The sequence below is a fragment of the Aplidium turbinatum genome, chromosome 7 (assembly GCF_918807975.1).
Source record: "Aplidium turbinatum chromosome 7, kaAplTurb1.1, whole genome shotgun sequence".
Lineage (NCBI taxonomy): Eukaryota > Metazoa > Chordata > Ascidiacea > Aplousobranchia > Polyclinidae > Aplidium > Aplidium turbinatum.
This window is the reverse complement of record NC_137478.1, coordinates 5,275,981-5,302,116: the sequence shown is the minus strand read 5'-3', so window position 1 is coordinate 5,302,116 and position 26,136 is coordinate 5,275,981. Positions and strand designations below refer to the sequence as shown.

At 36.3% G+C, this 26,136-nt stretch overlaps 1 protein-coding gene across 1 annotated transcript; it reads right to left on the bottom strand.

Moving 5' to 3' along the window:
- Positions 1–1,455: 1,455 nt before the first annotated feature.
- Positions 1,456–25,644, bottom strand: LOC145773682 (uncharacterized). The gene is made up of 15 exons (XM_082584819.1): positions 25,437–25,644; positions 18,234–18,363; positions 15,920–16,180; positions 15,530–15,721; positions 13,893–14,009; positions 13,502–13,654; positions 12,934–13,002; positions 12,449–12,764; positions 10,914–11,144; positions 9,754–9,882; positions 7,507–7,671; positions 6,591–6,893; positions 4,072–4,418; positions 3,497–3,711; positions 1,456–1,733 (listed from the first exon to the last, which is right to left on the bottom strand). The coding sequence occupies exons 1-15, from the start codon at positions 25,642–25,644 to the stop codon at positions 1,456–1,458; spliced, it is 3,114 nt and encodes a 1,037-aa protein (XP_082440945.1).
- Positions 25,645–26,136: the final 492 nt, after the last annotated feature.

Genomic DNA, 26,136 nt, shown 5'->3' with positions numbered 1-26,136 from the left:
AAGTACCATCAAAGATCATATTATGGATTCATGGGGTGTTCTTTTTGTACAGATCGAAAATTCTCTGCTGACTCATTTAAAATTATACGCAAAGGCAAATCCCAATGTGACACCAAAATTCAGGAAGCACTGTTAATCAAACGCTACAACCCAAATTTGAACAAACAATTATTTTGCTGAAGGCGCGTCCATTCTCCTCAACATTTACTTGATGTATCATGTTCTCTGTGGTGCAATTTTTTTGTATAGTTATTTATGTGGTTGCCTTTTCCTAATGTAATTTTACCTTCAAGAAGTTGAAATTTATTGCATTTTTATAAATATTTTCAGATTCCTGATGACGGCTTAAGTTAAACCGAAAACGTTCGACTGTTAAAACTATTTGTAAATATTTAAGATATATTGTTATAATGCTCAGCCTTGTTGTATTATAGTGTCTTATTCATATCTAACCTGTAAGCAAAAGGCATAAATGGGAAACGTACAAAAACTTCATTTTTGATGGCGGGTTTGAGCTCCCTTACCCCCATGCTGGGTGCGCTACAGAACGAAACAGCAAAAAGAGGTGTGTATTTTATTCACAAAAGTAATGCCTTGAGGACAACATCAAAATAACAAACACAATTTTGAATAAAAACTGCAGGGCCTACGCAGACATTGAACTTTTATGGATGTTTAGCTGACTCTTCGAAAACCATATTGTCATCGTTACTGCTGCAAATCAAACTCAATCAGAAGTGTAATGAAGTGCTAAACACCAGGCTTTATAGCCAAATGTCTACTATGAATCAAGTTCATTGTAACAAAATGCAATAGCGTATGGCAATCATACTGTATGTTCGCTATTGTTAATGGAAATTTAACTGTTCAGACAAGCTCACAGTAGCCTATAGGAGAGGGAATCAGAAACCACTACATGAAGCACTTTATTTTCAAAACTTTAACTTAAAATATAAATATATACCGGAAAGGCATATAACCTAAAACGCTTTATATTTAAAAGTTTTAAAACAATAATACATTCCATATATTGATGCAACAAGACCAATTTTCCAATTTTCCAGAAGTAGTCTCAAAACGTAATCATATCCACCCTGTTAGCTCAGTGGTTAAGCGCCCGACTCAAGACCACGCGGCGCTGGTTCGACTCTCGGGGTGTGCGCTTGAGCAACGCAGTTCAGGACTGCTCTCCATTAAGCGGCACCTAGTGGATAGAATAATTCTCTGGCAACAAGACTTCAAAAATAGAAAATTTCACTCTACCAATCTCGGTAACCGGTCCACGAATTACACGAATTTGTAGAGTAGATTATGTGGTGGTTTAGTTTTAATATCATGTCTGGTACGTTTCATCAGTTTATCAAAGACTTATTACAATAATGTGCACAAAACACACTGCTGGCTAAATAATGAAATCTTTTGATAGTGATTGCTGACGTGTTTACAGATTGCGATTCAAAGTTTAGATGCCGAGACAACGCCAGTGACTGTAGAGCGCGTGTATAAAGAGTGTTTCCTTACACCTTTGCCGATCTTCTTTGTCAACTTTTCAACAAAGGATGAGTAGAGAATTGGATTCAAGGCGCTGTTGATGGGCAACAGTACAATGGCTGACACTACGTAGGCCACGCTTGAAATAAAAACGTTGTTGAAATAAGCAAAAGCCATAACAGAAATCGGAACCCAGCAACAAAAATCTGTGATCACCAAACGAAGGATTTTTCTTTGCATCGCTGTAACAAACATACAAATCATTGCTAAACCTAGTTGTAGGTAAAGATTTTTTTTGAATAACGATTATTGAACATATTGAATAACACTGTAGCGGACGCTGCTGATTAGCATGCCTGCCCATACACAGCCGTCAATAGGACGGCGACACTATCGGGCATGGTTGAATGGCGAGGAGTGACCTGGAACCGAGGTCTTCACTATTGATTGGTTTATTGACTTATTTTAAGTAAGTAGCGCTGAACGACAGAATCCAACAAGAACACCTAATGAAAACACCAGAACAACTAACGATTCCACCACCAGAACTCAGTACAAGACGCTGTCGTCCAACATGGTTAGCTTGACTTCAGAAATTAAGAATTCTTTTGAGTAGCCTAATACTGAGTAAAACTGAATGCGCTAAGTCAGACTAAATAACCAAAGTGAGTCAGGAATCATAGTTATAAGTTAGTTGCTGAAGAAGGATCCTAGTCTTGATTGGGAAAGCGCTACTGTGAGCATTGCAAGCGCTGTACACAACCATACAATGTAACATAACGGCAAATCTACGTGTCCATGAAGCACTAGACGGAATGCGATTAGGCATTCTTCCAAAAGTTTATTGCTTACAATTCCCTAAAATCAAGTGGATTTCAGCGTACGTGACGTCAGAGAGAGTGCTCGGGCGCTACAACACCATTTTATTATATTTTGTTTTAGTAAAAGGAACTAATTACAGTATTATTAATTGGTTTACCCTGGCAACATTTTGATTGTGCTATTCAAAATGTATTGAAATGATGTTTCTTGTATTTAATCACATGTTGCATTGGATTTAACTCTTGTGAATGACTTTTGTTTTATTGTGACGTAACATAACTTGAAACAAAAAATAAGTCGAAGATCACGTGTCAATCCATTGCAAATTTTTATTTGATGGCCAGCAATTCAAGCTGCCTCTCTTCTGTGAATCGTATGAGAAAAATAATTATATGCTTCAGTAAATTATACTTCTGTTTTTTTTTATTAGTGGAGCTTTAAAGAATTTTTGGTGCTGTAAAAAGCTTTCTTGTAGTTTCATTTTCATTGTAGCCTCATGTGGGCTAGAACTAAACGTTGTAGTTTTAAGTTTATCAAAGCCTCAAGCACAGTTGTGTCACAACAGGCTACAGCCTACAATAGCACATTGTGTTAAGTGTAACCCTTTATAAATTTCCAACAATCTACTGCTACCAAATCCATCTTTAGCCGCTCCGATAGCTCAGTTGGTTAGCGTGTGGCTTCGTGAATGAAAAAAACCTTCAAGACCCAGCGGCGCTGGTTCGACTCTCGGATTGTGTGCTTGAACACCGCATTCTAAGGTCTGCTCTCCATTCAGTGGCACCTAATGGATGGAATAATTCTCCGAAAATATGACTTCAGCAATCGGAAATTTTACTCTGTCAATCTCGGTAACCGGCCCTGCGTCAAAAGCCTCAACAAGTAGGCTACCAGAAATAACCTATCAAGGCTTTGTCAGTCCGAAGACAAAGATTCAAAACCAACCAACCAGCCGTAATATTAATATTTCCTTCATATCAAATATAAATATTTTAATGATTCTTCTTCGTTTGAAACTTCTTCGTCACTCCAAGCTGAAAAGTGGCGAAAACTCGGTAGCCTATGGAGTATGGATGTTTGGCTAGGATAATGACGATGATGATAATAATTAGATGATAGAATACATGGAGATAGAACATATGATTGTCTTTTATATTAGAGCGTTATTAACGTTTGGACTTACTTTCCATCCTTCTATTATGTTGACTCTTTTTAGAAGCAATTCTAGCTCTCCGTCTTTCCTGTTTCTTCGATAGATGCATGATAAAGCAGTATGCTATGAGGACGTATGTGAAAGCCATAAAGTTAAAGACTGAGATTGATAGGGTAAATTGCCATGCTTTATCTTGTGTTGTCACAAACAGTCGCGGAATGCAAACACTGCTTGCGCTGTAATATCTAAACAAAATGCAACATCCAAGTAATCTGTTTTTGGTCCAGCTAAACAAAATAGCATACATACAAATATTATTTCAAAGTTTAAAATCTGAGATGTTTTCTTATTCGTTTAGCATAAAAAATGCTGTAAATGGCATTCCTTTACTGTCAACTATAGGACTACGGTACGTCAAAATTTTCATTAAATAAAATTACGTTAGCCCAATAAAAGATTCAGGAAATTCAAAACTCTTCTCTCAACAGAAGATTTTGAGCATTACAGTGCTTTTAAAAATCTTTGCTTAAAATAAAAGAGGGGGGGGGGTAGAGTTTGCTTTGGTCAAGAATCATGATAAACACCTAACTGTAACATTTACTTACCCCAAATAACTTGTAACATTCAAAACAGTGGAACTATTTTTGGTTTCCAATATGTTTTGCAGCTCATGCCAAGACGTGGATTCACGGATTTGCGTGATTTTGTGGTTAGTGGCGTTGACATATCTTGGATTAAATGTGATCAATTTTTCAGACCATATCTTGGCAGAATCAAAAGTCACTGTAGCATTTTCAAAGAATGGATTTCCAGCAATCACAGCCTTGTTTGAGAACAAATGCTGATTACTTTTGGAAAGGGGAAGCAAAGCCGAAATGAACGCAATGCCCCATGACACCATCATCAGAATAATCACCGTCAACTTCGTTGGTTTGTTAGTTGCTTGAAATGGCTGAAAAAAACATATTTTTTTCATAACTGTTACTTTGTAAGTTAGAAGTTTGTTTGCATCATTAATGTGTTACAAACATTGATAACAGGAGATACTGAATCTAGTAAGTTGACTTTTATGAACTGCTGTGCATTATGCTATACAGTACAGAAGCGAGAACTTCCATTAAATTTTGTTGATGGATCGTTAATCTTATGGATTGTTGATTGATTAAATGGATCGTTAATCTCCGTTGTTATTTCTGACATGTCGGGCAGTTGAATAAAAGTTTTGCTACAAAGCAGAGAAAAATCCTGCATTTTGGAGCTTACATTTTATAACACGTAGGCTTTTTGCTAGCCTGTTACGTGGTAGCGTATTCGTCCGCCTCCTTTTTTGTATGTCGCCAGCTAAATTTGAATTCCTTAAGTGGCAACTTGTGCTATCAGAGGTGTGATGGTTACGTCATAATCGTACCTGAGTTCGTTACAGTAGGCTACTACGTTTCTTTGTTCATAATCTTCAGGTTTTGTCCAGTGCATGTAAAGATTAGTTTAACGTTCCAGCAACTAGTTAGCCACTGATAGTGAATTCGATCTAATATCGGTGCTGCTGTGTTTTAGTTGAATCAGAATAAGAGTGTGTTACTGTGTTAATAGGTTGTTGAAGCCTGTGCAGCAAATTCGTCTGTCGTCGGCGTATGTGGCCTAATGATCACATTTCACAGTAAGCTTTATCCTACTGCAACCATTACTGATAGGCTACGTGAATTTAATAGCCTACTATTTTATTGTTTATATGTTCAGTTTCGATCTACAACGGTTGAATTAAATTGTTGGATTTCCGTTTCTTCCTGTGCTGTTTCCGTGAGCCACAAAATAGTTGGTAAGAAAATTAGAATCTATTGCAAAAAAAGTGGCCTCCATATAAACTTTAACAAAATGAAAGTTATGTTTAACAAACAGGCAGACATCGACAGCAATATTCTTTTGGACGGAGCGACTATCGAAAAAGTTGATCACTATATATATCTTAGCCAAAAAATTACAACCAACTCCAATAAAGAAGATGAAATCAAAAGAAGAATATCACTTGGATGGCAAGCCTTCGGAAGAGCAAGTGCGATATTTAAGTCAAAACTGCCTCTTTCTCTCAAGAAACAAGTCTACGATCAATGCATCCTTCCAACCGCTACATATGGTGCAGAAACTTGGAACCTTACAAAGAAATTAACACTTAAACTAAGAACTATGCAGAGAGCACATGAACGAATCATGATGGGTTTAACATGGCGAGATAAAAAGACTGCCGAATGGATCAGAAATCAAACGAAATTACGAGATATATTAAGCACAATCAAGAAACTAAAATGGTCCTGGGCAGGTCATATAGCAAGATATCAGGACAATAGATGGACTAAAAAATTAACAACATGAACACCACGAGAAACCAAAAGAAAGAAAGGAAAACCAAAAGTAAGATTGAGGGACGACATTGACAAACAATGCAATACAACCAATTGGTAGCCTACCAACTAGCACATAATCATGTAAATTGGCATGAAAAGGGGAAGGCTTACGCTCTGCAGTGGGCTCTTACAGGCTGAAAATGATGATGATGATGATGATAATTCGTTACCTGCAATTTCGTATTGGGCCTAATTCGTAAGTTCTGTTAATCGTTTGTTGTTGCTTTGCTGTGCTGTCACAGCAACCTTCACTTCTTCTTTATCGCTGTCGTCTCGTCGACAGTTGAATATAATTATTCCTGTTTCTCTGTGTGCGTGTTCGCAAATAGCCCCAAGACTTGCTGGTGCAAGTCTTGATCCTTTTAACTACCACACACCATGTTGTTACTACAGCTTATTGGAGGTGAGTTTTTGACTTACTTTGATTTTTAACTACTTTAAGTTATAACAATACTGCAGCTAATCCTTTGAGGGCCACGGCTCTTTACAAAGGGAAAACTTTGACAAAAACGTGTTTAGCACTGAGCGTGACTTTGTTGTTCTTTTTGCAAATTTCACGTTCAAGATCTTTATCTGTTTTTTAAAAACTCAGGCAGTTCAGCTCCAGCAGTTAAAATTTTATTAAATATTACTGGTGCGATTACTATTTCACAACAAGAACAAGGTCAAAAACAAAAAGGAAATATACAATGTAACTTATAGCCGATACGAATGAGTATATCTACCTGCAATATAGCGTACAGTCTGAATGATGTCAAAAATACCATGGTGATGACAGACGTTTCACTAGATAGCACAACTAGCACACCCATCAGCGTGCATATGTTACTCGACAGCCAGTTGAGGCTATACAAACAAAACTCTCCACTATACAAAGCTCCAGCAATTCCAAGGAAAATTAGATACACGCCCATTAGTCCGTCCGCTACAGCTAGGTTTAAAACCAACAGAAGATTAGTTCTCATTGGGGCTGCACCTCCTTTTCGTATAAGCTTTCTCAATGCCTTTGTTTGTCCACCAATGACTATCTGGTAAAGAAGTTAGCTTTTTAAGCCACAAACGAAAGAAGTATTTTTCATTAGAAACATTACAACAAAATATTAATTATTATCAAAGAAATATATTCTGGCTAATCTAAAATTACATAAAAAAAAAAAAAAAAAAAAAATATTTGGATACCTACATATTTAGTCCTACATCTCACTTATTTTGCAATGAATACACAAGATGTTTCAAATAATACGTTAGTAAGGTAATAAATCACTTCACAATTTTGTAAAGTGATTTATTATCATCACGAGATTATCGTTGTAGAAAATAAACTTTGTTAAATTATGAAACTTTTCAAATCCTATAAGCTGTGTTCGGTAAGATTCGGCAATACAAGAAGTTTTAATCGGTAATCAGCTTATCACCAATTCTCAGTAATCAGCTTATCACCTAGCAGCATTTCTTAAAATGTAATAAACTTATAGGTATAGCATGGGATAGGTTAGACTTTGATTTAAAAAACAGTTTTAAATTCAGTTTGGTTAGTTCACTGGAATTTCAATGTAATAAAAAAAAATTCCAGAATTTCTTGGTTTTAGCTGTAAAGTCGTAAATTGTTTCGTATCAAATGTAGAGCACATTGGCGCTCACCGCATTTCCTGTTATTGCAAGGATACCCATTATCCAAACAAGTGCTCTTAAAATTGGGTTTGCTATCAACTCATATCGCGATGAAAAAACATCTTCGTTTATACCCTCAGATTGTGTTGGACACTCATCGCTCAAGTCACTACAATCTTTTCGGCCATCAAACATCTGAAAAGTTGACTAACGAATATTAACAAAAGTAAGATAGGTAGGCTAATGATTTTATCATGAACTTGTTATAATAAAATAATTTTGTTCGAACGCATTACTAGAATAAATTAGTGGCTGTGTCTAGTTATATTCATCAATACCAACACCATATATTTAAATCTTGTGCATGTACGTTTAAATCATTACGATTTAGCCACAACTAAATACCTTTTAAATGATATGAGATGTTCTACTGGTGCATATTAAACTAAACTATCACATGATGTATACAGTGACAATCTGCTTTTATTCCGCCGTTTTGTAAATACCTTTTTCTTTTGTTTGTTTTGTTGCTATATTTTATTTGTGCAATATCGCTTGTTTTGCGTTACAAAAAACAAAGAAAAACAAATTGAATGATTAAATAAAAACTACTATTACTATAGTTCAATTTATAACATAATAATTAAATCAAAAGTGGGCAAAGCTAACTGGAAAAAGCAATCTGGTACTAAGACACTTCCTCAAATGAGCGATCTACTGATCTATTGTACTGCTATCAATGTATGATTTTTTTCGTTTTGATTCAATTGCGCTGATGAGTCCTATTGGACGAAAACCGCGGTTTCCAATTATAAATTATAAGTCTTTATTGAAATACTGTTGGGAGTGTTAGCCTAGCCAAATGGTTTGAAGGTTTAGACTTCAGAAAAAAAACTATTCACTTGTTTTCGTAATAATTAAATCACTATTTTTAACTTGGGATCTGCATAAGTTACGAATAAGTCACAGAAATAAAAAATGCATATTTCAGATTATCAGGTATCGCATTTCTCTTGCATATGCAGTACAATTATGAATTCCATGTCCCATTGAATCTTAACGATAGGTTTTCCGAGAATATTAGTAGTTGTTGGGGTGTCCTCAAGTTTATAGTTTGCGACTTTACAAGTGTTTATGATATGACTTACATAACAGTCTTAAGTTTTAGTGTTTTCTCAACAACTTTGCGAGTTGTTTTGGACAGATGAAATTGAAGATTTGTCAGATATCAAACCATATCATTACATTAGCCAATGGATACCCAATTACATTCAGAATAGACCCCAAGAACCCAATAATTGAAATGTCATAATTTTGTGTCAACAAATTTGCACAAATTCCAGATTATTTTTTCCGCTACAAGGTGGCAGTTGAGATTTTTTAGAAATTTGAAAGGTGCAGAAACTCTATAATGTTTTTAAAAGATGTTTTTTTCGGTGAAGGATTAAACTTTAGATCCTTATGCAAATTCGTCTATTAATTATTTTAAAAAATAGTTTCATCGATTCTGAGGTTCTAAACGTTTAAATAACTAGACTGATTTTGAAACATTTTCTGAACATAAGTTTAGTTTGAGCTCTAGAAGAACAACTAGAAGCGTTTGTTATAGATTTCAACAACATAAGCATTTCTCCTGCTTGCTGAGTAAATTATTTGAGTTATCCTTCTGTTCACAACTACATATACGGACCAGGTCAATTTTGATAGTTGATTACTGCAATATATTCTGTATTTAAATATTAATTGACTTTTACGTAATAAATGTATTAATTTTTGTTTGTTTTGGACTAGTTGTATTGATATCAATTTATTGTAATTTTTTCGTTTCGATCCAGTTGCGCTGAGGAGTCCTATGGACGAAAACCGGTTCCACAGCATAAATTATAACATTTATTGAAATACTGGTGTGAGTGTTAGTCTAACCAAATGATTTGAAAGTTTAGACTACAGATGAAAAACAATTGAATTGTTTTCTTTTCGCTTTGGGCTCCTAATTTTTTTATTTAATAAACTGGAAGAGTTGCACGTTTGTAGATTTGAATTTATGAACTATTTAAATCATAAAATGAAGTTACTGTGTTGTGATTGAAGAAAAAAAGGAAAAAAAATTACGTATCAGAGGATACGGTACTGATGAGTGAGACAAAACCAATCCATTTATGAATGGAACGAAAAGATACTTTGATCATCAAGCTGCAAAACGTTTTGATTAACTTAAAATTTTAAAATTATGACTTAATGCTTTCACCAAGCTGGTCAATTTACTATCGCAATTACCCGTTTGTTTCGAACAAACATTGGATTACCATTCTCACAGTAAAATCTGTCATCATTGCAATCGCGTTCATCAGAACCATCGTCACAATTGATTTGAAAGTCACAAACTGAACTGTTTTTAATGGAAACCTGTAAATCCAAACGAAACATCAGATATATTTTCTCTTTTGAGAAGATGTGATGAAAGCAGGGATATCTAAAACAAATGTTTATATCACTAAGTATGACTTTGTTGAAATTCAAAGTTTTCCAAATCAATTCTTACCTCAATGACAACGCACAATAGTAAATAAAATGAAATATTAATTCTATGCAGAATGAAAATAACGTTTTAGAATAAAAATAAATTAAAATAAAGAATATATTAAAATATTTTCGCGAGCGGTTTTGCAAGCTAAGGTTTAACTGACCTCATAGCAACGTAATGTTGCACTGACCACACGCTGCAGACGTGTTGGATTAAAACTATGGGGTGAAAAGTTTCAAATATTTACGGATAAAGTGATTGGCATACAATCTCATTAAATTTTAATGGTAAATACTTAAAAAAATGGTTTTTAAAAATCATTGAACGCTTGTTTGCGCATATGCCTTGCCAACATTCAATGACTTGGTTTACTATTGTAGGTCATTGCTCACCAAAATTGTTTCTTACTGCAAAGGACAAGTGCCACTCTGTCTAACAAAATTGAGTTTGAATTTATGTTGCTAAAAATTACAGAAAAAGTTGCATAAATGCACGCAATAGAATAAAAGGTGATGCGAAGGGTACCGCAGTTTAAGTTTTTATGCTAAGTACGGTGGGGTAAACCGCAATCGTGTTTACGCCAGCACATCGGAAATCACTCCCAGAGCATATAAGTCAGACTACACTCGTCTGTTTAACACTCAACAATGCATGTCATAAACCAATCTCACACTTCTATACCGCCGAAAACAAGTGGCAGTAGATTATATTATACTGTTAAGAAGGAATGCAGAATGTACTGAAACCATGCTTAGCAATTTAATGGTGAGAACATTAATTTATTGGCTTGTTGAGAAAAGATAGGTAGATATTTATATCTGCACAAACTTGGCCGTTAAGCTGGCTTTTATATTGTTGTCTTTAAACCACCTATCTAACGTTGAAATGAAACTAACAACATTTACCAACATACCTTGTATCCCTCTAGAGATTTACAATGAAACCTTTCTGTACATCGATGTTTTGTCTCATCAGAATTATCATCACAATCTGGAATTCCATCACAAATCTGATCCATTGCAATACTTACAAGGTTCCCTGCTTGACAGTAATGTCGATCAGTACAGTTCAACTCATCATGGTCTGGCAATCTACTGAAACATTCTCTGTTTCCATCACATAAAACAGCACCAGGAAAATAAATCTAAAATACAATAACAGCGTCATCCTTGCGGTACGAAGTTATTGCACACAACAGGCAGTTGCGGTTGACATAAAAGGCATGTAGCATGAAATGTCTGCATTTTTTTCTTCCGACTCGCAAATTTTCTTATAAAGCTGATAGAGTCTTATAAGACTTATTTCGGTACTGTGGTATCTACACTGTTATCATGGGTATGATTTCCATTCAAAAGTTATAGTTAAATTTTTCCAGTTCCAATCCTTTTTGTTTGTTTTGGTTTTTTGTTTCGAATCTTTAACTTGCAACAAGGATTTATTTAACCATCCAATTGCAAATCGTAAAATCATTTTTTTAAAACTGAGAAAACTGTTGAACATTAGGTAATGATGGCTCGACTTCCTAGATAGAGGCACCTGGGGTGTCCACGTCTGGAAATCTTCAAAAATCTTTTAATATGAACAAATCAGAGTTTTGTAAATTTAATAAGAACAATGGACGATCAATCGTTGTGGAGATAGAGGCAGGGAAATGATAATGAGGCTATTCATGGCGACCTAAAGATACGGCCTGATTTGTCACATTTTGCAGAAGTTTCCAGATTTTGCCAACTTTGGGCGAATGTTTAATTGCAATTTTCTAAAAATTCTATTTTTACGCTTTCTTTACTGTTTTCCCCAGATGATACAATAGGTTTTAACATCCTCACATGTTGAAAAACAAAGAAAATTTGATTTCGAATATTTTAGTCAGACTGTTAATTTTTCAATAACAGTCTGATTGAGCGTTTTTCAACTTATTTTTCTCATTTGCTATTGCTTCCCCAAGGCAACAAAAAAGTTTTTATATTATTAAGAGACAGCAAAAAGTAAACAAATCTCAGAAAATGTTAGTCAAACACTAGCAGTAGCGGTAATCAAAATCTGCAAAATGTGACAAATCAGGCCGCATCTCCAGGTCGCCATGGGCTACTTGTTCAAATCATTCTCCCACTTGCACGAAAATTGGTATTTCTTATTTTATAATAACGTAAAGCAAATCTAAATAAAGAGAATGCTAATCTTCCAGCCAGCATGACCTTACTTGGAAAAGGCAATCTGATTAAGGAAAACTAGTGTAGTTTTGTTTATTGTGTAATTTGAAGTGCTGTGGACAAACGTCCTTTTTATAATCTAGGCTTCTGTATATTAAAAAAAATAAGATATGTAAACAACTATAATGATAGTCTACAATGCTACAAGCTCTTTACAGAAACTTAATGTTGCTGAATGCAATTTTAACCTTATGCAAACATCGTTAAAATATAACATTTCGAAATCTTTTCTTACCTCACACTCAAAGAAACTCACAAGAGGTTTTCCATATACAACTGGTGTTGTGAACTCTTCATATAAACTAACTCTTTGATAAGGTGCAGTGCAGTTGTAAAGTGAATCGATGGGATGAGCACAAACTGCCTCACACTCATCTGCTGCGTAGCCAGTTAGCTCAGAAGGCCATATCACCGGAGTTGTTGTGAAGTTATGTAACAAGTCCAATCGTTGGTGAGGCATGCACTGTCCTATTCCATCGCAGATGTTTCCAACAATACTTGATTGAATGATTGTTTCCTTTGAGCACAAGCTGCTCCGAATTTGAGGACACCTTAAGAATGGAATAACAACTGATTACTATTTGAACTTAATGCAATTGGTTACTATTTGAATCTTATTTGAAGCCGTGAGATTTGCATTGTAACTACAGTACATTACAATTATGTAACTACAGTAACTACTGTATATTATACAGCATAAGACACAACATTCATTTTTACCTGCAATCTTCTCCTTTGTTTGGAGCAAGTCCATCTTTGCATTGTAATGTTCCTTGACAGTAACTGAACCTGAACGAACACTTACAAAGTTAGGTCAATAAATTCACTTCAAACTTATTAGGAGCTTGGAGTATCCTAAGTCAGGGACGTAGTCAAATAGGGTTTTTGGGCAATCGCCTTCAAAACTTTACCTTGTCCAGCAAAACAAAATGTTTTGTAACGTTTTAATACCATTACAATTCATGTTAAATAATGTTTACCCTCCAACAGTTGATTTTACCACACTAAATGTTTTCTCTCTAGCTACTTCACTGTCCTAAGTCACAGACTAAGTTATAACGATAAAGTCACAGTTGTTCAATTTGCCTATACTGCATCTAAAATAACTCAGGTCAAATTAGACAGTTCTTTATTTCTCTATTTGTGATCAACAAATGTTCAGACAACGTTGCGCTAAGGAGTCAGAAGGCCGAAACGGTATGCACTGTCTGCAGTTATGGACGCCCTTGGCTTATGCCGATTGATAACTTTTCTAGAGGCACCTTGCTGTGCATTGCGCAAAGCTCACTGCTTGCAGTTTGAGCACTTGGCAAGGTTGACGGTAGTACCATTTTTGGAGCTTGGACTCCACAAATGGGAAAACGTCACACGGAGGAATATATCTCCGTGGCCATACCCAGTGTATCTACTGCACTGAGGAGGCGGAAACGGTGTACACTGTCTGCAGTTAAATATTAAAATAACTATGTTCAATTGCTGTCTTGTGAAATGAAGGCTCAAATACCCATTTTTAAAGCCAAACTTTTAGCCATTTTCTTCGATTATCTCTGTTTTTTGATTCATACACTACAGCGTGGCAAAAAAACTCATATAGGTTAAAATTGTGTTTAAAGAAGTTGGGATGACAAAATCTGAAACTTTGTGCCAATTGGGCGTGCAATAAGAAAGTAATTTTCTACTTTTCGTCACTGTTGTCATGGCAATCTCCGATCGAATCACACACTGACGAACGAGGAATGCAAGTTCCATTTCCACAAACCACTTCTCCAACTGAGCAAGATGCTGAAGCATGACGTCTGTATCAAAGTTACAAGTAATTTATTTGTTTCTGAGTGTCAACAGCAAAACAAGTTTAATTTTTGTTTTAAATTTGGCAAGAATTTGAAGTTATAAAATGGTGTGTTTTGTAAGATGGGCTAAATTTTTCTATTGCTGTTTTTTTATATGAGCATCCCGGAGCAATATCCAAAACCTCTTCTGAATAATTCTTAGGGAGGTGTACTCACAAATCTTCATTAGTTCAACGATTTGCACACCTATGATAGCCTAAAAAAAAACTTTTGACTTCAATTCACATCCCTACCTTTAAGAACTATAAAACAGTTTAGCTAAAACTTTTAAACATACAAAAAAATTAATGGAGTTTAATCTTTTTAAAGAATGCGCAAGATAATGCGTTACAACAAAAGATTTAAAATCTTGTACATGAAATAAGACTTCATCAACATGATAGGCATAGCCTATCATTACAGTGACAAACTAGTACCAAATTGTACAGCATTAAGCCAAAATTTAATACAACGTGGCCTATGTTGAAGTACTATAATGGTCAGCTGTCCTTATTGATAAATTAAATGATACATTCTACAGTTATTGATATTTTCTAATATATGTTTATAATTAAATCAAATGTAGTTATTACTATCTAAACCAGGGGCGTGCAACTGTTTATCGCAATGGGCCACAACGTACAATTATAATGATGCTGAGGGCCAGTCTATCGAATAACACATGAATATATATGAACAATTTATTTAATGGAAAAGTACACACAATCAAGTTACACATTAAGTTTCAGATATCTTGAAGCTCAGTTTTGTAACAAGCTCAATGTCTTTCTTGTAACCGTGAAATACCTCTTGCTGTTTGCTCAAAGATTTTTTCAACTGCTGCATTTTGTCAACCGTAATTGACCCACAATGCTATCATAATTAGCAGAGTGTTCTGCACAGTATTGTCGCTTGATATTGTGCTCTTTCATTACTGCTATAGTGTTTTGACAAATCAGGCAAACAACATCTTGATTGCGTTGAACAACGAATTAATTTATTCACCACTCATTGTTGAACTTCCGCCTTTCATAATCAATCTTCCTTTTCTTACTTGTAGACATTTTTACTATGCTAAGCTTTTTGTAGAATAAATATTAATATATTCACCACACTGCACCCATAAAGTAAGATTTATGTTACTGAATCATTGCCAGAAGAACAAGGCGGTTTTCTACGACTCTTACTAATGACGCAACAATAATGCTAATGATGTAATAATGCTAAAAGTCAATAATGCTAATGATGACGTTACAAATAACAACATCCTCCGATCTAACAGTGAAAAGTATTTAAAAATAATGGGCTACTTGATAAAGAATGTGCGGGCCACGTCAATGGGTACCGCGGGCCGTGCTCTGGCCCGCGGGCCGTATGTTGCACGCCTCTGATCTAAACCCTTGACAGCCTGTTTCACTTAAAGGAGGATCATCAGAAGGTCCTTACTCAAATAGTTTATAATTAAGTTTAAATTTAGTACAACATACTTTGAAGAGTTTTTCAGTATAATTTTATCACACAAATCTGGCACCCTTCCTTCACAAAGGCATTCGTCCGATAAATCCGAACAATGGAAAATCCCATCACAAACTTTTTCGTTTGGTACAATCATAGATCCATCAAGGCACATAAAGCAAAGAGATTCATCGAATATTGTAAATGAGAGATCTCTCAAGTCCCTGAATTTACAAGATACTAGACATAAGATTGAGAATCTTTCATTAAATTTCTTTATAACATTATCTTTTAAGCTTGATTTTTAAGCGTTTTTATCACAACTAGGTCGTAGTGGTATGTAGGCTAGCTATCTGTTACAGCCTAGGTAGACTATTAAATACTAAATGAAAGTTTAGCTTAATTCGTAATCAAACATTTACCTTGAATCACTGATGTTTAGTTTGGTTGTATAACAAAGATCATTTCCCTGATCACAATCTTTTATATTGTCCCGTAATAGTTGCTGGGGAAGTAGGCACACCTCTCCGTTTCTTACGCATGAAAAACCTATCCCCGTTTTCCATTCGTCGTCTTCATCGCACCCCCCGCATACATTCCCATCGCATACCGTAGATCTTTCCAGGCATTTGCCAGATTCACAACGGTAGTAATTAGGACAGGCTAGCTTGCAATAGTCAATCCTAGGAATCCGTTTGAAATATTTGCAAAATTTGTTGTGGCTAACTGTACAATTTCCGATCGAGGACCTAGAAGTGACTTCACAGCTGCAAAATAATTATTTGATTGATGGACGGGTGCTATAGGCTACAGCCAGAGATGTACGTATACGCCGCAAATTCTACGCCGCAGTTATGCGGCGTAGACTTTTTGTTTATGCTAACGCTTGCGGCCACATTTTTTTGAATAGTTTGCGCTTGAGGCTACGCTGTAAAGTTTTCGCGGTTTTTTAGCGCATAGCGTCAACGCATACTTTTTAATGTATGTTTTTCGCTACAATACGCCAATACCTTCCAGCGCTGCAGTTGAAAGAATGTTTTCAATGGGCAAAGACATATTGGAACCAAAACACAGCAAAGTGTCAGATGAACGCTTTCAGATGCTTATGTTTCTTCGTGGAAATTCAAAATAAAACTTGTTTGTTATGAGTGGTTTATACCGTGTGAATGTTTGGCACTTAGCAAACAAAATGAGGTTACGCTAGTGTATGCGCTGACGCCACCAACTTTTTTTACAAGTTACGTTGACGCATGCGGCGTATGGTTTTTCGAACGTTTGCGTTTACGCTGACGGCGTCAAGATGTTTTGTATGCGCGTACATCACTGGCTATAGCCTATATAACTCAGCAATACGGTTTGCACAGCTTAGGTTCTCCTAGTGTTAGTGTTTAGCCTACTGCAATGAAGGAAACATAATTTTACTAACTATGAAATTTAATGCTGAAACGTTTCAAACTTATTGCATCTTTGACTTGCTCTCCCAAAAGTAATGGAAAATTCCATCGTTACGGATGTTATGAATATGTAGTAAATAATTTACAGTTTGTTGCACCACAAATATACAAATGCAAGAAACACCACCATGAGACTCCTAGTAATTAAACATGCTGCATGTATGTGGTGGTGAACTACGATACTTAATAGATTGAGCTTCGATTTTAGCGGCATGATTGTTGCTTACTTTACAGTGTAGAATGTAGATTTAACGACCTGTTTTAGCTTGAAGCTGCTGGTTCTATGGTAATAGCGAATTGCACTAGCTGTCGGAATACAGTTGTAATGGTGTTGAAGTCAGTGAGTCGTTGCTTCATGCGGCTCTTTTGTTTGGCTTGAGGCTGTTCTCTGTTGTGATTGAGTTTCCTTTTAGCAGCATGATCGTTGCTTACTTCACAATGTAGATATTAACGACCTGTTTAAGTCTGATGCTGTACTCAACAGATAGCAGTCTCAACCCAAACAGAACAGCCGCATAAAACAACGACTCATTGACTTCAACACCATTCGTCATAGCACATGACTAGGGAACTGTGTTCCAAAAACTAGTGCAATCCGCTATTACCACAGCGAACTTGCAGCATCAGGCTAAAACAGGTCGTTAATATCTACATTGTGAAGTAAGCTACGATACTTAACTTTAATGTTCCAGAATAAAAATCAGCTGTGCTTTTATACGGCTGCACTGACACTACTTTTGTAAAACGCTCAGGAGCAACTCATGTCTGCAATCGATAGCCTATAGCGCTGTATGGAAATACAAATTATTACCAGCAACAACACCACCAGGCTCCTATAGTAATTAAATATGTTAAATTTAGTAGTGAACTACAATACTTGACTGAATGTTAACGATTAATAATACGAGGTATGCGCTTGAGCAATGCATTTCAGGGCTGCTCTCCATTCAGCGGCACCAAGTGAATGGAATAATTTACATACAACAATCGGAACCTTCGCTTGTCAATCTCTGTGACCGACCCTGCGTCAGTGGTTCAAAGCCTGTACAAGTATGCGACACTGTGGGGCATAACCTATCAAACAACTTTGTCAGTCCCATGATAATAATTTAAAACTATTCAATCAATATCTTCGTTGTGCAACATCCTTACAAGTAATTAGCTAGTGCAGTGCACAATGTTGGTAGCAGTTTTCAAGCAATATGTTGGATTTCTTAATTTGGCTCGATGTTTCAAGAACATACGGCGTAGCTCAAGGTTAATTGTTTTGAAAGGAACTTACGTCACTGTGCTATAGCCATTTAGAACACAATCACTCATCCATAAGATTTCGTCACTGGCGTTTGTAGAATCAGAAATCTCGTTGCAAAATGTGTCATATGAGAAATTTATATCTCCATACAAAGGAAATTCTGTAAATTATAAACGTAAAAATAGCATTGTGACCCAGTGGTGACGCTTGTCAAAACTTAACCAATAAAAGGTTGTAGGGAAAGGACTGGTCAGTTGATACACTTTTCGCGTTTGTTCGCTTTGCAAAAAGTAAATGCGAATAAAGTTTGAAACTTTCAGGTCTAGTGGGACGTTATATCATCTATTGACTAGTATTTTTTTTTTAATTCGCAGTTATACAGTTTACTTAGTGCGCAATTTAACCCTTTGAAGGTTGGGGGGGGGGGGCTGTCAATTCAACTTTTTTTGTATCAACAGTTGTAGCCTATCTCTAAAACCACTGAAGCTGCGACTACGAGATTTTTTGACTTTTACTTTTATTCACCTCTATTGAGCTGAAATTTTGAGCGAAGAAAGGTTATAAATTGAGAGATATAAGGCATTTCTCAGCACATCCTCTGAAATATTTCATATTCTTTTGTTCAAAATTTTTCCACCAGCTGGATGAAAGTAATTAATTTGGCCCATTTAATTAATCATAACTGTTTCACAGCGTGAAGGGAATTGGCTGTATGTAAAATTATGAAAAAAATTTTTAATCACAACATTGCAATGCACGTTCTTCAATAATCTACCAAAAAATAATGTGTAAACTCACGCTACAATTACAGTCATAAGTCACCTCAACATTTCAACGTATATCAGCAGTTTTAAAATTCACATAGTTTTAATTTTTGGATATGCTCAGCGTGAATAATTTTAAAAAGTGAATTCCAAATTTTGAAACCGTGCTTTAAAAAATAACAGAGATATCACTACTAAAGCATAAGAAGAATCGACAGCCCCCCTTCAAACTGAGCAAGACTCCAGGAGCCCAACCTTCTATGGGTTAAAAAGTGTACTCAAGTGTATCAACTCACCTGTCACCGCAGGTCACTTGATACACCATAGAGGGTCATTTGATACACTACCTAGATTGCGTAGCCTACTAAGCTAAAAAATAACTTTTAAAATATGGTCTTACTAGCATCTTTATAACTAGGGCAACCAATTTTTTGACCTAAAAACTTGAAATTTTGACTTTATAATTCAGAAATTTTGATCTAATTTTTACCAATAACTTTCTGCGTTTGCAACCCAAATGTGAAATACAAAGCACATTAAAAATCAAACCGTTAGGCAAGAATATCTTCTTTTTCTGTTGAAATATGAGAAAAATGTGGAAGACTCAACGACACCACAGCTAACGAACAGATAATGAAAGTCACTCGAAAAGCTGCAAAAGATAAATATGGAGTGTCTTATCCCGAAATTACTGAGAGGGTTCTGCAGTATTATACTTCAACATCAAGTAATGTTTCACATTATGGCATTTGAAGTTCCTGTCTCTCGCCAACATTTTTCCTAAAATAAAGAAGCTTCTCTCTACTGATACAGAAGTTGCTTGGGAGTTCCTCAGAAGGCTATATAAATGTGGTGAAATATCATCTCGTTCCATTTTCACAATACACTTGATGTCATTCCTTGAGATTCCTGCTTGAATATACTTTCCAATTTGGCAGCCATCAACACCAAAGTTAAGGGACCTCATTTTCTGGTAAGCTTCTTGAATAATGTAACGGTTGTCTTTCCATCTTCTGAATTATCAAACAGTGCACTGTACTGCTCTTCTATTTCTACAAGATGAGTAGCTAAATTGGGAGCTTTTACAGCATCTTGAGCACGCCGCAGCAACACACCACCATCATGGAAGCCTTCCACAACATTTTACTTCTGGTAGAATTCTTGGAAGCCTTCCACAACATTTTTTACTTCTGATAGAATTCTTGAATAATAGAAAGCAGCTTTCAACCAAGTGCCCCATCTAGTTACATTTGGCTGCGGAGGTTGGCCAATGGAAGTAAAATTAGCTCTTCTTGACCTGTTTTTAATGGTTACTGCTTTAACCCTGGCAACCAACTCATCAACAGCAGGGTAGTTGGCTAATATTCAATCGTCAGTAGTGGGCGAAACAAGATTATTACCTCAGAAGTTGCAACAATTCGATTATTACGTCAGAATCGCAACAGAAATTGCAACAAAAAATCAGTATCAGTGTAGCTTTAATAAAATATCAATAGAGAGAAGAAAAACTACGTTAAAAGAAAATTTTGACCTAACCATGAAATTTGACTTTTTTTTACTTAATAACTTTGAAACCTCTCTTCGTGTCAGCCTGAAATTTAGTTTATGGACGTTTTATAAACTTTGAACAAGGCAGAAAAATTTTGACTTTATTGACTTTTGGTTGCCCTATTTATAACATATCTTGCCCACAAGCAAAACCAACACATCATGTCAATGAAGGAACAATACACTGGTTGAAGGACTGATGCATGGAGCATTCACTGATCATGTAGATTATATCAACATGTGTGCAAGACTGAATGACAACAGCATAAAAATAGAAGAAACTTTATAAAATCATAGAATTAATTGAACAAGCACCATAAGAAAACATATCACTTGAAATTTGTATTTGGTTGCCTTTATCAATACAAAGGTCAGGTCAGTTGCTACACGTGTATCAACTGAGCCTTACCTATAAATAATATTAAAATTGTCCATTTTTGAAGCTTATTTATGCATGTAAACAAATAGAATATATCTTATCTTAAAACCTCTATTCTGACTAAGTTAATACATTATCTCATTTTATCTGAAAAATTTTGTTTTTGCAAGACGATGATATAACTTAAAATATAAAAAAAATTACTCACAGATTAAACATTTTGTTTTTATCAAATTACACCATAGCCTTTTATTCATTTATTTAATTATAGAAAATATAATTCAAATTCATTTAATATATTTTATATAATTCAAATTCATTTAATTAATTATATTTTCAGTGTTTTTTTTAACCTGAATTATTGCTAGCTGGCAATTATTTTTTTAAAAAGTTTTATTTTTCTTGGAAGGGGGTGTATTATCTGACCTCCGCATCAACTCACCCGCCCTTCCTGTAGCCTTGCTTTTTTTGACTTTTTGAGCAAAGATGACTGAAAGCAAAATTGAGCTGATAAAAAACTTTTCGTGAACATCATCATCCCATCATCATCATCATTATCAGCCAGTCATGCCACCGCTGGCTGATGACCTCCACCTATGTTTCCATACTATTCTGTCTTTCGCTGTTCTCATCCAGGTGATGCCAATATTTTCTTCAATATCATCCCGCCATCTTTTTTTCGGTCTCCCTCTAGTTCTTTTCACATTTGACGTCTTTTTTTGTGGTTATTTTAGTCGATTTATAATTTTTGCTACATGTCCCGCCCATTACTTTGCTACATGTCCGGAAATAACTTTTCAAAATAATATTAATTAGTTATTGTTTCTAAATAAGGTAACCTAATTGTAGACACATCCAGTTCAACACTTTCTGCGGCGAGGATTAAATTGCTAACATAAAATAATTCGCCGGTGCAGGCTATAACTCAAAATCGAATAAAGTGCTCTTTTTATATTACAGGGTTTACCTGCTCGACGATGGCGGCGGGATGGCACAGCAGATACGGCGCTCGCTGTCTAATCATGCAATCTTGGTTTGACTCCTATCTTAAGCTGGTTGTTAAAGGGCGGGGAAACCCAAATTAACTTTTTGCGAGTTTTTTGTTTCAGCGTGATGTCATTGTGTACAACATGCGTTTTAGCAAGAAAAAAATCCAAATTTTGTTGCCCTCGTCTCGCTAAGGCCGCTTTTGTTTGATACCCGTTTGCGAGGTCTCGTTGCGCATCAAGCTGTGATTCTGTTCGCTGTGACGTCACAAGGTACATATAGTTGTAGCCAAAAGTTTAAGACCAGACTTGATTTATGACGATTTTTGCATTACTTCAAAATACTGCATCAGATATAAGATGATGCATAAAGATGATGCAACTGAAACAATATATGATGCAGTATTTTGAAGTAATGCAAAAATCGTCATAAATCAAGTCTGGTCTTAAACTTTTGGCCACAACTATATGTACCTTGTGACGTCACAGCGAACAGAATCACAGCTTGATGCGCGCGAGACCTCGCAAACGGGTATCAAACAAAAGCGGCCTTAGCGAGACGAGGGCAACAAAATTTGGATTTTTTTCTTGCTAAAACGCATGTTGTACACAATGACATCACGCTGAAACAAAAACTCGCAAAAAGTTAATTTGGGTTTCCCCGCCCTTTAAAAAACACCGATCACCTCCCAGTGGCGTAGGAGCATATGCTGCCGCCCCTGGCTTTCGTTGAAAATGCCGCCCCTGGCTTTCGTTGAAAATGCCGCCCTAAGTAAACTGCAGCAAATTTTGAAATAGTTTCATGTTCAAGCAATGTTTTCAATAAAAATAATTTCAAATAATGTGCCACGTCTCAGAAGTTCTATATTGCTTAAGCAGTGCCGGTCTTAGGGTATTTCGGGCCCTGTGCTGTGCGGAATGTGCTTTGCGGGCCCCAATGACAATGATCCAATTCAGTTGCGTAGCTAAGTATTTTGAAAGGAGAGGGGGGTTTGATGGCCGGCGGGAAAAGCCTGGCGGCGTGTTCGTCGAAGGCGACACCCAGCGGTGTGAGGTCTGGAGGGCCTCCCCTAGAAAATTTTGGAAAATTACTTTGAATTTGATGCATTCTGAGCGCATGTTCAACAAAAATTTGGGTATGAATATTAACTGTAAAATGGTGCTGTCCGATAGCAAAACGATAAGATCATGTTTTCTCTGGCATTTTTCGGAAATAAAACTGAGTCTTTCATGTTTTCTTGTTGCTAATTCCTAAAGCCGCAACTGACTTCAAGGATAACGGTACTTGCTTGTGAATCAAATTAAATTTGTTTCATTGGAAATGACAAAAATTACTGCATTTCCTGAGTAAATTGCGGGCCCTGTGCGATCGCACGGTTTGCACAATGCACACCCCAAAGACCGGCACTGGCTTGAGAAAGAAGCCTCACTGTTTTAACTTTAAGGCCAAAAATAAAAGACAAAAAATGGACAACAAATGTATTAGGCAAATAAAAGATCAATAGCCGCCTCAAAATTGAACTTTTCGAGCTTTCGCCGAAGCAAAATCAGCGATAATAATACTGTATCTTCAAAATCAAGTTTTTGAACGTAGTCTCTTTCTATAGAAAGAATCGATAGAGCTGATAGCCGATCATCATTCATGGTAGAACGTAAATACGATTTATCATTTTGAGCTTTGAGAAACTCCTCTAGATTTATGGCGTAATAAATGTTACTAAGAATTGAACAACAGACGGAGTACAGGCTACAGCTATCCAACATCACGCAAGAAGCAACTCGAGCTTTTTAGCTGTTGTTCTATCCTTAAACTTTTTAAGGTGTGCTAGCTGTCTCTTTGTAAATCATTTTCTTGTTTTACTTTTTATTTATTTTTGCATTACTTCATTTCACGTGCTGTGTGCACTGTGCAGCCTCATTTTGCCACCCCCTTGCAGCCTGCCGCCCCTGGCGCAGAGCCAGAACCGCCAGGTGGCTGCTACGCCACTGTCACCTCCACCCAGGTTGTATTTACTAAATTGGGTGGGCGTAGTCGCTCAAGGAAATGGGGCCGAAAGAAAGGAACTGGCCACCCTACTCTCGTTAGTGCCAAAGGCTTAGTAGGCTATAATGGAAACCTTATATTCTCATTCCCCGATACTTGGATTAAAGTATGAGACTCACTTTTTCGTTTCTACCTGCTCAAAGCTAACTACGTATTTCATTGTCATCGGTATTTGTAATTCTTCATGGGTTGATTTTAGTGAAAGATTCGATTGTAATAATTTAAATAGGGACAATGGTTTACTCTCATCGTAAATGTCACATAAAAACAACAAAAAGTGCAGGCGATCTAAAATCTCAGCTGTTGCATTACGAAAACAATTACATAACGAAATCTCAATTGCACTACGAAAACAATTTAACTATGACATTGTTCATTGTTCAACCCCATTCAAACTGACGGGTGGCTCCTTTATCCCGACACCTGACGTTTTGAAAGCTCACACAGCAAGAACTAAGAGTTAAATTATATGATATTTAATCACATTTTTGAAACGTGTTCATGCACATCCAGTAATGATGCAGTAGCTAGAGATAACTGCATTGGTTTAGCAATAGTTCATAAACAAAAAGTGAAACACGTTTTAATGTAAACATGCATCGTGGTAAACTTACCATCTTGTGTTTTTCCTTGTGGAAGCGACAAGAGGAACAATACGAAAAAGAAAGCGTAGAAGTTGATCATTGCAACAGCTTTGGCAGCTTTGTTTTAATCAATTGCTAACTTAAAACATGTATCAACTTAAAAGTTTCTACTTAAATCAGAAAACATCACAAACAACAAAAATGCTAGAATTCTAGCTTTTTATGTATTATTTTTTATAATAATTTAATTTGATTTAATTGAATTTATTTTTCTTTGTTGAAATCCAACAATGACGATGTGCTCAAAATAGAGGAGCCTACTGAAACAAGACGAACAAATAGAGAAATAAGCAAAACCACAAAAGTTTAAGACATGAATACGATGTAGATTTAAAGTTTACATGTAAGCTAAATGAAAGTAAATTAAGCACAAGCACAGCCACCAAATCTAACAGTTTATGTGAGTAAATGAATTGGTTGAAAAACGCAGTCGGCTCCACATACCTACAGTAAAACAACTGGAGGTGTACCAGTTGTTGCAGCCATGTGGAGACGACTGAACATAGCGATCAATACCAAAAAGAAAAATCAAACAAAAGCATTCAAGAAAATAAAAACTTAAAAGCACTGTACATTGACCGTGTTGATACAACAGGCTGGTGTGCCGCAGTAGACCAGTTGCGGAATACTAGGTTTAAGTTTCTATTTATGGTAAATAGTGCAGCGGGTTACCATGATAATTGTGCAAATTATGACTAAAGCATGAAATTTTCACCAGCGTTAGTACATACCATAAGGGTCATTTTAAGATCGGGAGGTAAGTCAGATTTGACCTCTGATGACCTTGAGATGTCAATGACCTAAACATGACCTAAATTACAGTTTATCACGATTCTGGTTCAGTAGGCTATGTCGATCAGTCCTCTACTCCTGGTCACAGCCTGGATCTTGAGGGTCAGGTAGAGTGCAAATGGCGTTTCTCTCTCGCGGCTGTGACGCACTGAGGTTGACTCCATGCAGCATGCATGCTTCACACTGTTGACCACCAGTAGCTGCGATTGTGTAAGTGCAGCGGTTGTGTTGGTTGTGTTGGCCAACTGAGTCTGGTGGTTGATGTTCGCCCCATCGAGGATCATGTTAACCAGAGCAAGAAGGGATGGTGTCACAGAATTTATCTGAGAATCAGCTCGGAACGCACAAGGTGAATTTTGTCTCAAACATTTTTCTACGGACTACCTGTGCTGCTCTTACTAGGTACATTACATCACAGTCATGATCATGGGCCTTCATCAGGGCGGGAGCGGGACCTTATGTCTTTCTTAAACAAGAGAAGTGTATCTCGGCAATGCGATTGCGCTCTCAGATCAGGAAGTGCAGAAAGAAGACTATCCTCCAGTCTGGCTGTGTGTACCCTGTTGGTTACCGTGGCACCCAGCTACTCCAATCTGGTTTTGTAGAAGTTAGCCAGGTGGTAGAGTTTGAATACAGGGGCAATGTCCTCATCTTCATGATGTCCTCCATGAACACCTCCAGCTCAGCAAAGGTTATGCCATGCAATTGATTATCGTCCCCGTCTTTGAGTGATGCTGGTCTGATTTTGTTTTATAATGCACGGAGACAGTTGAGAT